General features: G+C 41.0%; 1 protein-coding gene across 1 annotated transcript in view; it reads left to right on the forward strand.

Moving 5' to 3' along the window:
• Window positions 1–14,651, forward strand: part of mrc2 (mannose receptor, C-type 2) — a 26,888-nt gene that overhangs the window by 4,020 nt on the left and 8,217 nt on the right. The window contains exons 2-13 of the mRNA XM_032537645.1: window positions 2,838–3,242; window positions 5,534–5,707; window positions 5,840–6,004; window positions 6,926–7,039; window positions 7,318–7,461; window positions 7,544–7,735; window positions 8,562–8,716; window positions 8,848–8,952; window positions 12,163–12,278; window positions 12,425–12,573; window positions 13,558–13,775; window positions 14,441–14,583. Coding sequence (XP_032393536.1) covers window positions 2,838–3,242; window positions 5,534–5,707; window positions 5,840–6,004; window positions 6,926–7,039; window positions 7,318–7,461; window positions 7,544–7,735; window positions 8,562–8,716; window positions 8,848–8,952; window positions 12,163–12,278; window positions 12,425–12,573; window positions 13,558–13,775; window positions 14,441–14,583 — 2,080 coding nt within the window. The remainder of the gene's footprint in view (window positions 1–2,837; window positions 3,243–5,533; window positions 5,708–5,839; window positions 6,005–6,925; window positions 7,040–7,317; window positions 7,462–7,543; window positions 7,736–8,561; window positions 8,717–8,847; window positions 8,953–12,162; window positions 12,279–12,424; window positions 12,574–13,557; window positions 13,776–14,440; window positions 14,584–14,651) is intronic.

Genomic DNA, 14,651 nt, shown 5'->3' on the forward strand with positions numbered 1-14,651 from the left:
GGGTGTCACTTGATTTGAATTTTTCATGATTAAAACCATGAACTGCAGTAAACAAACCTGGCAGCTGGGAGTTACTGTAAGAGCGATGGCTTTATAAAAAAAAGAGCAGGGTGGTGATTATATCTGATTACACTGTACAGAGCACTTTCAAACTTAAGCTGAACCACCGTGCCTCTACTGCGCTCCGTTACTCTGTTTGCTACCGACCCAATGAGCTAACACTGCTTCTGAGAAACTCAACCACAGAGGCTGAGAGCAAAAAGAGGGGCGTGCCTTTCGTCTCCTCCAGATTACAGGGAGTTTTATGAGGCTCTTGATGAGACTCCATTGTCTCTGTGTCTATAAAAGCAGCACATGAGGTTTGGAGGGTTTTAGCTTTTAGGTCGGAAACTAGAAATTGTTGCTCATTGAGCAAAGTGAAGTATCCCAAAATAGGAAAGTTGTGTTGTTCAAACCAAATACACAGTGATCTTTTCCCACCTTCCCCACTTCCTGGCCTCTCGCAGGAGCCCGCCGAGTAGGAATGCTGAGGGTCTCGCTTTTTTTCCTCCAAATCTCAGATCTGAGAAAAGAGATGTGTATTTTGTAGGTATTTTCTTTCAAATCGTTTTAGCAGGACCGCCATTTAGAATCACTCCTACACTCCTGAGTTGTTGTTTTTTTCTACCACCTTCACACATACTGTATCCCTAAATCTCTCAAGAAAAAAAAAAAGGAATGGCGGAAAACCACATATATTTTTGAGAAAGGATGTTTGGTTCTGCTCTGAATTGTTAAGTTCGACCATCCCCCCCCCCCCCCCCCCCCCGTTACAGATAAAGGTTAGGATAGGGTTGTCTGCTTACATTTGATTTATTACTGACACTTTTGTACAAGTGTATATGAGAATACTGCAAAGCTCTGTTTGTTAACACCTTGCAGGCGGCTAATAGCTCCTCAGAGAATCACACTGAGGTGGTACTAATAAAGGCGTCATTGTACAGCCGTAAGATGTCTGCTAAATGAAAACAGCTACCCATTTCACCCCTGAGTATCATTACAGTTTCATCAACTTAATCAAATTCAGACGTGTGAAAACATTCGGTCATTTGGGTCTAATGTATCAGTCTCACTCTAGTTTCTCGAGATAAAGACCTTTTCCCCAAAATCACAAAATGCTGCTCTCTCCATAGCCAGACCCGACATAAATAGACACCAAGAGAACAAGATGAGGGGCTTGGGAACGGGGGGATTGTAGACACCTGGTGGGTGGAGGTTAAAATAATGTCCTGCTGAGAGCTCTTTTCATATAATGAGTTTACATTTTAAAACCTGTTTGTGTTCAATGTACCACTGGTGGTTCGAAATTGGAACGCACATAAAAGGACGTTATTACTTGCATTAAACCGTTATAAACACGCTCAAGTCATACATCGTTAGAAAGCTTAAAGTCTCATGATTCCATCGAGCCCACACACAAGCAATAAGGTGACTCACAACGGTTATAATCATGTTCTGAAGTAAAGCAAGACAGACAGATTCAAGTATAAAATGAGCGTGCATCCCTACCTGTCTCATTGTGTCTTTAATCACAGCGGTGAAAGATCTCCGTAAACGTTGTTTTCCTCCTTCGTAAACACGTCAAACTATTAGAATATCCAAGCCTTGTAATCCATAATTATCTGGTCCCCTCACAATCTGGTAGTTTCTGGCCAAGTTTCGACGTAGAGAAATCTAGATAGTGCATCATTTCTCGGTTTTGATCGCGTGTAACCTTTTCCCTGTGCGCGCTAGAAATCATGTCGTCACGTCATTGTAATCTGTGGTGCCAGCAGATTCCAATGAACCTGGTTGCCAGCCAATAGCATGATTCTATCAAGAGATACACTCAAACTAAGCCAACCATATCATACAGCCCCAATTGGGCCCACGTGGGAAAGAATGACAGTAGAACCCACCAATTAGAAGAACAGGTCATAAAACTGGCATCCCTGTGTAGCCAGGAAGAAGACGAGTTGAATGGTACCAGACATGGCCAAAAACAACTTTCCCTGAGTTGACTCCAACTGTCTGAAAGCCAAAAATATGGCCTTCTTATAGCATTTCAACATTTCATCAAATATGATTATTATTCCTGTAAATATGAGTATTCACTATTTTAGGCATGTGAGTGAGTGGATGTGGATGTGTTTTTGTATTTCAGAAGTTATGTATTTAGCACTTTTTGGGCTTTTTTAGAAATAAGAAATAAGAAAAACGCACAGACATCTGTAGAAATACATTATATAAAATCCATTTTAAGTAATTTTCTTCTGGATTTTTCTGTCAAAGTTGAGACATGTGGCTAGGGTACTATTTTAGTATATAGCAGTTGTAATATGCTTACACGTAGTTTTTATAATTTTTCAGATGATTTACTGGACGGAAATAGAAATTCTGTGTTAACCTCTGTAGCTCTGTGTCAGTAAGGCCTAGGTCACAATGCCATAGAAACAACAAACTGAGAGTGTTAGCTTCACAATGAAACAGGGTCATCCCAGAGGGCCAAAGCATGTGGAAACTGCATCATGTTTTAGGGGGTAAAAATTTAGGCGAGAAAATCATATATTTTCCAGTGTATTTTAAGGTTATACAGGGTTAAACCTAAACACCAAGGCATCATTGTTGGTAATACTATTATTACTGTTAATACTGAAGTGTATGATGCAGGACATCTAGTTCTCACCCAGCACTGCATCCATTAATGGAGATATTGATCCAGCCGCTGACCCGTTCACTTGCCACATTAGCTGCTAACATGGAATCCCATTTTCATCAGCATTATCGACTGATGCAAATGTTTCCCTCTGTCTGCACAGCGCCGTTGGACTCTGACGAGTTTGCTTTCTTCCATGAGGGTGCCCAGGGGTGCCTGGGGGTGCGGGATCACTCCCTCGTCTTGTCAACCTCCTGTGAGGAAGACAACCAGCGCTGGAAGTGGGTGACCCGGGGTCGCCTGTTCAACCTGGGCTCGTTGTTGTGCCTGGGCGTGACCACTGGTAACGTCACCTCCAGATGGGACAAGTCTCCTCTGGGTGTGTACACCTGTGACCGCGAGCCACCCAGAATACGCTGGACCTGGAACTGTGGCCAGGTGTTGGACAACCTCAACAACTACCTTCCCTCGCCGTCGTTTTGGAACACCTCCTCAGCCTCCCCTCCTTCAAAGCTCAAATGGACACTGCATGGTGGTGTGCAGGACCTGTGCTCTAAAACGTATCGGGGTAAGTATGCGTTTCATCAAACCAGATCAGATTTGCATCACAAGGATTCTTCCAATTGGTGGTCAGTCTTTACCTGTGTGTTTGTCCCAAAAGGTTTTACTAATTATGATTTGAATCGGTAGAACCCTTCTATGTTTGTCTTTTTTAGTTATTAATATTATTTGTTGTCTGCCGCGCTATCTCAAATTCCCATTGGAATGAGCTAAAAACGTGTGAAATGGTGTTCAATAGAAATATGAACCCAACCGGCCCCATGGTGGCGTTGTAATTAAGGCTTCAAAATGCAAACTTTGAAAGGCCACGCCCCCCACACTGTAAGTCCGATTCACTTGACATTTCTCACACTGGTGCAGCTTAACGTGCTCTACAAAAAAGCCTCAAGGAAAATTTGATTTTTTTTGAAAAACACATTTTTGAGATCTCGTACACCGTATCTCCGATTGCCACCAAATTTTCAGTGAAACATCAATGGATCAAGCTTATTACAAGTTGTATAAAGCATGTCTATATCTTAATTACTTTTCAAGTTATTGACCAATGAACTTGGAAAGTGGCATGGCTCTGGACATAAATGAACACATATCAGCAACCGTAAGGCCAATCATCACAAAACTCACAGGGTATGTTCAGATAAATGTCCTAGATACACCTAGACAGTTTTATATGCATACGCCACGAGGGGCGCGCTAGAAGGGCAAGATAGTTGAGTGGCATTACACGCATTTTACTATAAATCACATGGACACAGGACAAAGCTACTGCCACCCCACTAACTAACTACACTTCCAGATTCCCTTTAAAATACTTTTATTTTAGAAGACACTTTACACAACCTCCTTAGGTAAAACTAACGAACTAACTCTGTAAGTTATTTATTGGGATAATCCCTGTTTAAATTTGGAACATTAGTAAGGAAGAAAAAAAATACATAAGATGAAAAATAAAAACATAGAAGTATTGATATTGAATACCAATAGATAAATAAATTCATCAAAACCAAATCAAATCCATTAATATAAGATCCAAATATTGACACAGTGACCCAGTGAGCAGCTCCTTCGCTGCGTTTTGTGTGGAAGATGGACTTACTGTTGGGAATGCCACAGCTGTATCTGATCAAATGGCTATAACATAATGTTGCTTCTAGGGCATCTTTGAGGACGAGTGGCCGACGCCAAGGAAAACTTTGCTAGTGTTTTTAAACTCCAATAAACACACAGGGTTGTCCTTGCCCTCAAGTATATTTGTATTTACTTTTCAGTCCAGATTAAATCTAACCATGGTGGTTGACAGCAAAGCCTCATTTACGCTATCTGTGCCATTCTTACCAATATCAAATGTCACGGTTGTTCATTGACAAACCATACTGTGAGGCTCAGTCATCCGTACGAGTCTACAGTTAACAGGCTCTGCTTGACTGCAATAAAAACCAGATCTCCCATAAACGTAAGACAAGAAAATCCCCCTTAACTTTCTCCTTTATCCCTGCTCTTGTCAGTCTCTGTAACTTCTTTTGTGACAAGAGAATTGGGCGCATGGACATTTTCAACTTTTAGGTGCCGATCTTCAAAAGTTTCTTTGTGAAGTCAACTGGCTGCCGGAGAGAAATGCCTCCGACATTAGTCAGCGAAAGAGAGACTCCGCTGCAGCCAACCTACCAGCCAGCTGGCCAGTGGTGGAGCAGTGAGGGAAGTCAGGGAGGGAGCTTCAGAAATCTTTCCTTCCTCGTTTAACATGTCTGCCCTACTTTCCATTGGCCTAACTTGTTCTGGTAACACTGCAGATGCAGCCTCTCCCTCTCTCTGTTGCCCTTTTCCTCACACCGTACTTTACTTCTAGAGAGCAGAACGGCAACCTCAGGGTATTTTGTCGAACTGTGGAAATATAAATACAGATATACAGTAGTTTATAAGAGAAACTAGCCTGGTTCAAAAATTGCATGTGCTCTTTTAGAGATCTTGCTTTGAGATACGAATATTTGATAAAATCACATGAAAAGGAAAACTGTTATTTCTGTTTTCAAATATAGTTCATAATATCAGCTTCCTGATAACCTGATTAATTCTGTTTGTTTGCTCGTCCTTCTGCTGACCACTATTTTACTTCACTGTTTAGACTGTAACATCACCCTCTGTTTTTCACCTTGTGTTTGATTATACAAGTCACTAGGAAAACAGATGAGGTATTTCAGTTCAGCACCGTTCCCAGGCATAACTTCAGGCAACACAAGCATGGCCCCGTTCTCCTGCCGCAAGCAGGGATTCAAAGACTCTCCTCTGTTTGCTCCTCAGAGATCTACACAATCCAGGGGAACTCTCACGGCCGCCCCTGCTATCTGCCCTTCCTGTATGACAACCAGTGGTTCCACAACTGCACCAGTTTCGGACGTGAGGACGGTCACCTCTGGTGCGCCACCACCTTTGACTACGGCAAAGACGAACGTTGGGGCTTCTGTCCTGTAAAGAGTGAGTTATGCATAAATACATACAAAATGATTAATTACAGAAGCTCAGCAAACTTACCCACAGTTTTCTCTCACCCAACTGTTTACTTTACTGTTATTTCCTCCACGTCTTATCTTCTTCCCTCACTGTCAGCCAGTGGCTGTGAAACATTCTGGGATACTGACCCGCTGACAGACAGCTGTTACCAGTTTAACTTCCAGGCTACGCTGTCATGGAGCGAGGCTCGGATCAGTTGCCAGCAACAGGGAGCAGATCTGCTAAGCATCACTAAGCTGCATGAGCAGACGTACATCAATGGTAAAGTCAATGTGCACACATGTACTTTTATGTGCAAAGACATCCACCCATGTTTTGGCTACTTGTTTGAAATACACATTGATATTGTTTAGGGAAGACACAAAGCTACTACAATGAAAATACAATACAAAGTACACCAGCAAAAACAACCTCAGAAATACACAGTAACTACACATTAATCAACACTGAGCAAACAGTTAGACAATTAATCATTGATTTTCGTCCTGGCATACAAAAAAATAAGAGAAAGTCTAATTACAGCCTAAGAGTCTAAAGAAAGATAATTTGGAATTTAACGATTTCTGTTTTTTTTTTATCTGTAGGGGTGCAATGCCACTGTTTTCACCCCTGATTAAATCAGCAGTGAGGAAAATAATCTTGATTTCTTAATAAATTTCTAATTTCTAATGTGAGAAATCACCATATTACCTTTTAAAAGGAGACTCTGTTACCATGTCTGCTGATCAAGCCTTTCTTTCTTAGGCCATTTAGGGCTATACAATTTGATGTGCAGCATAATATTTACAAAAAAAATCTTCAGTGCACATTCACTCTCCCAACAGGAAGAATTGATTTTTGGGATGTTATGAGCCTGTTACTGATATTAGTCAATTATTATATAATGATTCTGTCATCTGCCTAATACAGTGTTGACTGTTGACAAATTGAAAATGGGGGTTGCTGACACGGGGGGAACACTGGGTCAGTTGGGCCCTCTAACCTTTAAATAATCTGTGGGTATGTATAAAAAAAGGAAAAAAACATAATAAAAAGGATCTTCTCCTAGGCACGAGCAAGACACACTGCGGCCTTGGTTAAAATCGTAGCTAACTTTTATTGTGTCCTCTTTCCCAAAAGTGCACTGGGGAAACACGTTTTTCCCATTTCATACATTTTTCTTCTTTTTTTCTGCTGTTTTAGGTTTACTGACAGGCTACAGTGCTGCTTTGTGGATTGGCCTCAATGACCTGGACATTAATGGAGGCTGGCAATGGGCCGACTCGTCACCGCTCAAGTATCTCAACTGGGAGTCAGGTTAGACTATAAAAGCAACTCTCCCTTTTCTTGTTTTTTTTTAAGCTTGAAGTATCTGTGGTCTATTTCCCACAGAAGGCTGAATGAGCATGCTTGCTCATTATGAGCACACACTGCTCTGAGTGTAAATACTCTATTTGTGGCCTTCCAGTGCAGTCTTCCAGTGCAGTCTTTTTTGTTTGAGCACTGGAGAATTTGTGGGTTAAATGCCTTGAATAAAGGTATCTTGGCATTAGTGATGTTTTCAAGAGTTTCTTTTGTTAACTCTTGTCCTCCAGACCAGCCAAACCATGCTGAAGAGGAGAACTGCGCTGTGATCCGAACGGAGTCATCAGGTCGTTGGCAAAACCGTGATTGTTCTGTTGCTCAGCCATATGTCTGTAAGAAGAGGCCCAATGCCACCCTGGACCCCTTCACTACTGGTCAGTGTACAGACATCTACAGTCCTGCCACAGTGCCAAAGTCCAGTATTTGTTGGTTTTTTATCATTTTTTTCTCCCACAGACTCGTGGGCAGATGATGAGAAATATGAGTGTGATGTGGGCTGGCAGGCCTTCCAGGCTGGCTGCTACAAGCTAACTTCAGATAAGATTGACTGGGATACAGCTCAGAAAACCTGTCAGAGGATGGAGGCCAACCTGGTCAGCATCCACACCCTACCTGAGCTCGAGTTCATCATTCGCAACCTGAAGAAAGGTGTTTTGTCCTTTTTTTTTGATTGTACTGCACCTTTTCCTCTAAACTGTATTGCTATTGGAAGCCAGAAATTAAATGAAATTCTCTTAAATCAGAGTTCAATCTCTATACCCACTAGTAGTCTACTTTAAAGAATAAAATAAACACAAAAATAACCTGTTCCAAACAGAGGAAGTGAGGGAATTTGCTATTTTTCTGTATAACTATAGAAGATTAAAAAACTTAATGGTCGATCAAGGAAAAAAGAAAGAACAGAGTCCAAAACTGTTTGAGCTATGCCTTCTTCAGTATGCTTCCTTTTGGATTTGGATACATATTTCTGTGTTAAAAAGACAATGTAAATGGACTGTTCTTAGATAGCGCTTTTCTAGTCTTAACGACTACTCAAAGCGCTTTTTTACACAGGAACCATTCAGCATTCACACGCATTCATACACCGTGGCCGAGGCTGCCGAATAAGGTGCCACCTTTCAACCCTGTTTCTGTGTTCCCTAATTGTCTTCCTAACCTTAATGTCTGTCTGTGCTCTCTGTCTAGTGGTGGATTCTAACTAAGTACATTTACTCAAGTACTGTACTTAAGTACAATTTTGAGGTACTTGTACTTTACTTGACTATTTCCATTTTATGCTACTTTATACTTGTACTCCACTACATTTCAGAGTGTAATATTACAATTATTAATAGTATGTTTTAGTCCACTAACACATTCATGCTTCAGTGCTAATTGCTAATACTTTTGTACTTTTAGTAACATATATTAGTAGTGTTGCTACTTTTGCTTAAGTAAGAGATCTGAATACTTCTTCCACTACTGCCTCCGTCAGATATTGACCAGCTATGGATCGGTCTCCATGACACTGATATGCAAATGGACTTCCAATGGACTGACCACACGCCCGTCATCTTCACCTACTGGCACCCCTTTGAACCCAACAACTTCCGCAACACCCAAGAAGATTGCGTCTCCATTTGGGGAGCTGTAAGTGACCCCCTTCACCCTCACACTGACCCCCAAACGTCTGGGGCCCTAATCATCTCGAGTCTACTCCGTTTGTATATATTCAACAGCTGTTTACTCTCTTTCTGTTTGTGTCTTGCTTACATGTGCAGGAGGGCCGCTGGGATGACAGCCCTTGTAATCTGACTCTGGCCTCCATCTGTAAGAAACCGGGAACAAAGAGTGATGGGAAGCCGCAGCACCAAGACTGCAAACAAGTATTACTCTTTTTCTCCCTTTGCTTTCAGTGCTTCATGCTTTGTTTTGTCATTGACGTGTCTGTTTGTGTTATGAATCACTGCTTTTTTTCCAGTCCTGGACTAGATACATTTAGTTTTTTTCTTTTTTCTTCCCTGTATCTTATAGTTTTACTCCACAAAGATTTAATTCAGATCCCAGCATTTCTGTGCTCTTATTCCAGCTGCTGACAGTATGCAGTGAGCATAATTATTATTCTAAGTATTTCAGCCGCTCCTTTACCTTTGACCCCTTTTCCCAGAACTCTCCTTCATCTCTCACCCTTCATCTCTCACCCCTTCACCGGTCCACCCCCAGTCTGTAACCGTAATAAATCACTCCCCTAAGACTGCGAACATGCACCCCAGACAAACGGAACGCTGGACGCTTGGCTTAACACATACTGGACTTTTCCTCGGCCCTCATAAAACAAAACAAAATACAATATATTTTTAAAGTATTCAAATTGGGACATTCTGTTTGTGTCTTCATTTAACAAGGGTGTTCAGTATACACAACAGAAATGCACTATCACGCCCACTACTTGTATCTCCAGTATAAGGCCAAACCAAACCCCATTTGAGGATTCATCTACATCTGTCTCTGATTTCCCAGTCCATAATTCTCTCCACATGAGACTTTAGGCCTCTCATACCTTACTTGTCCCTACCTGACCACTGCTGCTGATGGTCACTGTCTAAGTAGACAGTATAGTTTATTCAATCAATGTTTGACATACGGGATAATATTAGTGAGAAAAGGAATCTTAGTGTGCGTTTGTGTGTCTTTGTGCCCTTCAGCAATGTTTCATTTTTGCTAAGCGTTGATTTATGATGTAAATGATCTGACGCTGAGAGTCGTGCTGTTTCTCAGCTGTTACGTTCAACAAATATCTTTGTTTGGATTGTTTGGTGTAATGAATCTTTACCCCACTCCCTGGGGGAGCGAGGCGTCATGGGTGGTAATGTGACGGGTCATTTGGCATGGCACACTCTGCAGGGCCCTGTGGCGGTTCAGTTGTTTGCAGGCAGATGAGCCTCTTCACACATGTGAAACAACAGTGACAGACCGCTTCAGCAGTATGATCCCCGAACCAATACCCCATCCGGCGCTTGGCTCATTACTCAAATAATGTAATGGATTGCTCATCACTGTAATGCCGTCATTGTGCCCACGCACTGATGTGTTGCAATTCTGCTTTATACTTCCAAAGAAAGTGATTTTATTATCAGGATAACTCAGTTGCTTCAAGTGTGATTAAACAGAGAGATGAGACAACACTGATCTCTAATGTCAGATGTGGCCTGGGGCGTAAGCAGCTGCTTAGGGCCCCTCAGTCACCATGGGACCCCTGCAATAATTGAAAATAGGAATAAAATAATAGGTAGTACTGCACTGGGTCAAAAAAACATGGTGTTGGTGAAGTAAAAAAACAGGTGCTTTTCATAAAAAAACAAGGACCAGGTTTCTTAAATGGAAGTCCATGGTATTTGTTGTCAGTTTTAAAAAGTATCCTAGGCACTCTGATAGTAAGTTAACAACCAATGTGTTTTGCCTCAAAGTATCTTCATCAAGGAAAAAAATGAGCTCTCTTGTTTGTGTTCATTTTTGTGTGATTATTTAACAGTTTTTTTTTTTACACATTTAAGTAATAAACAGAGACAAACAATACGCTGAGACAAAGAATGCATCCCAGGGCAAAAACAGAACAAAAAAAGAAATAATAATTAAACAGATAATGGAAATATGGGTGAAATCAGGTGTGGTGTTTCATAAAATAACATCATAATAGTTTATTCTGGTTGAAATTCATCCCAATGCTGTTACATGGAATTCAGAAGATACTATAAGTCAACACTGATCTTGTGACTGTAATGAACAGGGAAAAAGAAGGATAGGAATGAGTGTTTAAGAGACGTGAGTTTGAAAAGATGAAAATCCCCAACAGCTGTAATCTTTGAGGGTTTTGTCCTGGTAACAATGTGGTTGTGCAAAAAAAGCCAGATGTTTATCTTATTTCCACAACCGTATACTCACTGTCTCTCACTATTATTCTGCAAAATCTCACCCCTTGTGACCTTATGCGTGTTGGCTGCACTCTGCAGCTGTACACGTCCACAAGTACAGTAGGCCTACATGGGCTGTCAGGAGGGAGGTTATTTCTGTATGCCTAGACGACGTGTTTTTTGAATTCTGTATTTGGGATACTGGAATGAGTGGACTCACTTTTGTTTTAACTGTTAAGATGGCATTGAAATTATTTTCTGAGAGACACCATGTATGTGATTTACCTCTGCAAAGGAGGGGATGTTTCAGGTGTTGTTTGCTTGTCTGTCTGTGAGTTTTTTTCCTTGATTCCTATTGCGGCTGTAAGCAGTCCAACAAATTGCTGCTGCAAAGGAATAAACGCAGATGAACACTGCGAAGCGATCGAGATTGTACTGCAATGATTTTCTTCTAAATACACTTAGCGCTGCAGTTACCAAATGTAATAGTTACCTGGTGAGTTAAAATAATTGCGTTAATGCGGCGTGCTGGTGTCAACAGAAAGTGTTTGCTCCCAGGCTCACCCCCTCTCTGTCAAAGCCCAGAAGAACTCCGTTACACAGGAGAAGATATATATATAAAAATAAATCACTTCCACTAAAACCGCCATGAAAACGCCCACGACCTACAATATCAGTGCACAACACAATAATCATCAAACAACATAAATGAGTCCATAAACAACATACAATATGTGGCTCCTACAATTCCTTGGTCAAACACATTTCTTTCACATATCCATACAACACCTCAAATGAGTTCAATGTTATTTGATTCTCTATTTTACTTTAACGGTTCTAATTTGCTGTTGGTCATAAATTGCGAAAACCTCAACTAGTCAGGTGGTGCTACTGAAACATGATCTATTTAAATGCCTGACTCACTTGAATTGTTGTACTTGCCATTTACAAAGCAACCAATATTGCTGGGATTTAGACAGTATCCAAAAAATCTGCATGATTATAAATCTCATGTGTATTTTGACGCACATCCAGGTTTAAAGTAGCCTGAAGTGATTGAATTAGCCAGTGTTGCATCTAAAGTGTTGCACAGCTATTGTAGACAGTACTAGTACTGTTTGAATGGATATTTTTTGAGTTTCGTTATGGTTATGTTTTTCACTTTCTCCTCGTTTCTTCTCTCAGGGATGGAAGTGGCACAGTCCAGCTTGTTATTGGGTGGGAGAAGATCTTTTTACCTTTGATGAGGCCAGGAAGTCCTGCGAGGACAGTGGAGCCGCCCTTGTTACCATCACCAATAGGTGCGACAGCAACACAAACTACATACGTACACACACACACACACACACACACACGCACGCACACACATGCACACACACACACACACAGACATTACAGTGTATTATGTTAGCTCTGCTTTTCTAAAATTCCCTGTAAATCTTTAAAGGTTCGAGCAGGCCTTCTCCAACAGCCTTGTGTTCGGTCGCTCTGGTGATTCCTTCTGGATTGGCCTCCATGACCAGGTCACCCCCGGCTCTTTCCACTGGCTCAGCGGGGATGAAGTGTCCTACACTAACTGGAACCGTGACCAGCCAGGTAGGTCATATATGCCATGTTTGAATGAGCAGAATGAACTTCAAATATGATCTGATAATGTATCACAGGAAGTAGACTTACCAGATTGGGGTTGATACATAATATTCCCCACCCACTGCCTATTTATTACTTTATTCCTGTTGCTGTGACAAGTTCACTTCTATACCATTTAACATGAGGTTCATTCTGAACCAGAGCCAATTTTGGATTGCATCTACAAAAAAGGTTTTTTTTTCTTTGGCTAAAATACAAACTTAGAACTGCACCTTGATATCCTGATTTGGTTGTAAAGCATTGTGATTAGCTGACAATGTAGGTATTTAAATTGTATTTATCAAAATTGGACCAGCTTGTTGAGGAAATCATAAACTGTGTTTTGTCTTCCAACAAATAGTCATTAGAGCTCCACAGGAATGAGGCAGCAAACAGGCAAGAACAAAAGAATACTCCTTGCATGGATTTTAGATTCATCATAATTTCTAAACCACACGTGGAGACGCAAAAAACAGTTGTGGGTGAGTCCTCTGGCTTTAGAGTCATTGGTAGATCCAAAGATATGAACTGGTTGACCTCTGCATAGACTGTAGCCGCGCTTTGTTACTCTTTTAGACTTGGCTTTTTAAAAGAAGAAAGCCCTACTATTTCTATGTGATACAGAAACAATCACATAGACAAATATACAGACAGACATCTTCATAATGAAATTTTAAAAAATTATTACGTTGAAGACCACTATTTTCTTTTAAACATGGTCCATAACAGAGATCCATAAGAATGACTAAAGAAATGGAGCCTGAACACGATTTACAGGAAATGTTGCCCTTGTTTTGAGTTGAATGTAGCAACACTCGTAATACGTCTCTCAAGAAATTTATAATTACATTTTTTTCCACACTTTTTTTCATGTTTCTATTTCCACACATTTCATCATTGTAGCCTCTTTTTCTTTCCACTCACCTACATTTCACCCTGCATCTATTTCAGTGAAAGTCGGCGGCGGCTGCGTTTCTATGGCGACGGGCTTCGCAACAGGTCTGTGGGAGGTGAGGGAATGTGCGTCATCGAAGGCTAAATTCATCTGCCGTCAGAACCAGGACACGTCTCTGAGCCCTGAGCCCCCCGTCCCCCAGCCCACCCCGAGCCTCAGCGGCTCCTGTCCCAACGGCTGGAAGAGCAACAGCAACCTGCGCTACTGTTACAAGGTTTCACACCATCAGTACTCTGCTGCCTGCTGTCTTTTAACTTCAGTCACACTTTGGTTTTCATTCATTCATAACTATTAAAAAACACATCTTTACAATGCATCAGAAATTAGTGTTGTTTGAACTGAACAAACTTAAGAATAAATGTATACAAATAAAATATAGTGTAGATTAGGGCTGGGCAATATATCTATATTATATTGATATTGTGATAAAAGACTAGATATCGTCTCAGATTTGTTGTCTTTTTTGCTACAGTAGAGTAAAGTGATGTCATTTTCTGTGTTACCAGACTGTTATAGCTCTTTTATTATATTTACTTTTACCCACTTAGTTATTATATCAACATAACTGAAAATTATTTATCTTAAATCTTATTGTGAAGATGTTTTGTCAAAGCACCAATTGTCAACCCTATAATATCTCCACAATATCCACATTGAGGTATTAGGACATAATATCGTGATATCTGATTTTCTCCATATCGTCCAGCCCTAGTGTAGAATTCGAATTATCACTTAACTCTGTAAAGTCTAACAAAAAATAAATTAACTGTCAAATGGCAGACAAAGGAATGGAAGTAGTACTACTGCTAATACTACTTGTTTTGCACCAGTATTGCATTTTAATTGGACTGCAGTCACACTTGTATCACTTGTGTGCAGGTGTTCCATTCCTCCCAGCTGGAGAAGAAGCTGAGCTGGCTGCAGGCTCACCTGTCCTGCCGGAGACACGGAGCCAACCTGCTGAGTATCAGCAGCCCTGAGGAGGAGCAGTTTGTTCTGCAGGTCCTCCATGAGGCCTTTGGGTGGGTGTGCACCTCTGACTAAGTGACATGTGATGTAATTTGATGATAACAATGTTGTTATTGTTGAT

The sequence above is a fragment of the Etheostoma spectabile genome, chromosome 15, assembly GCF_008692095.1.
Source record: "Etheostoma spectabile isolate EspeVRDwgs_2016 chromosome 15, UIUC_Espe_1.0, whole genome shotgun sequence".
NCBI lineage: Eukaryota > Metazoa > Chordata > Actinopteri > Perciformes > Percidae > Etheostoma > Etheostoma spectabile.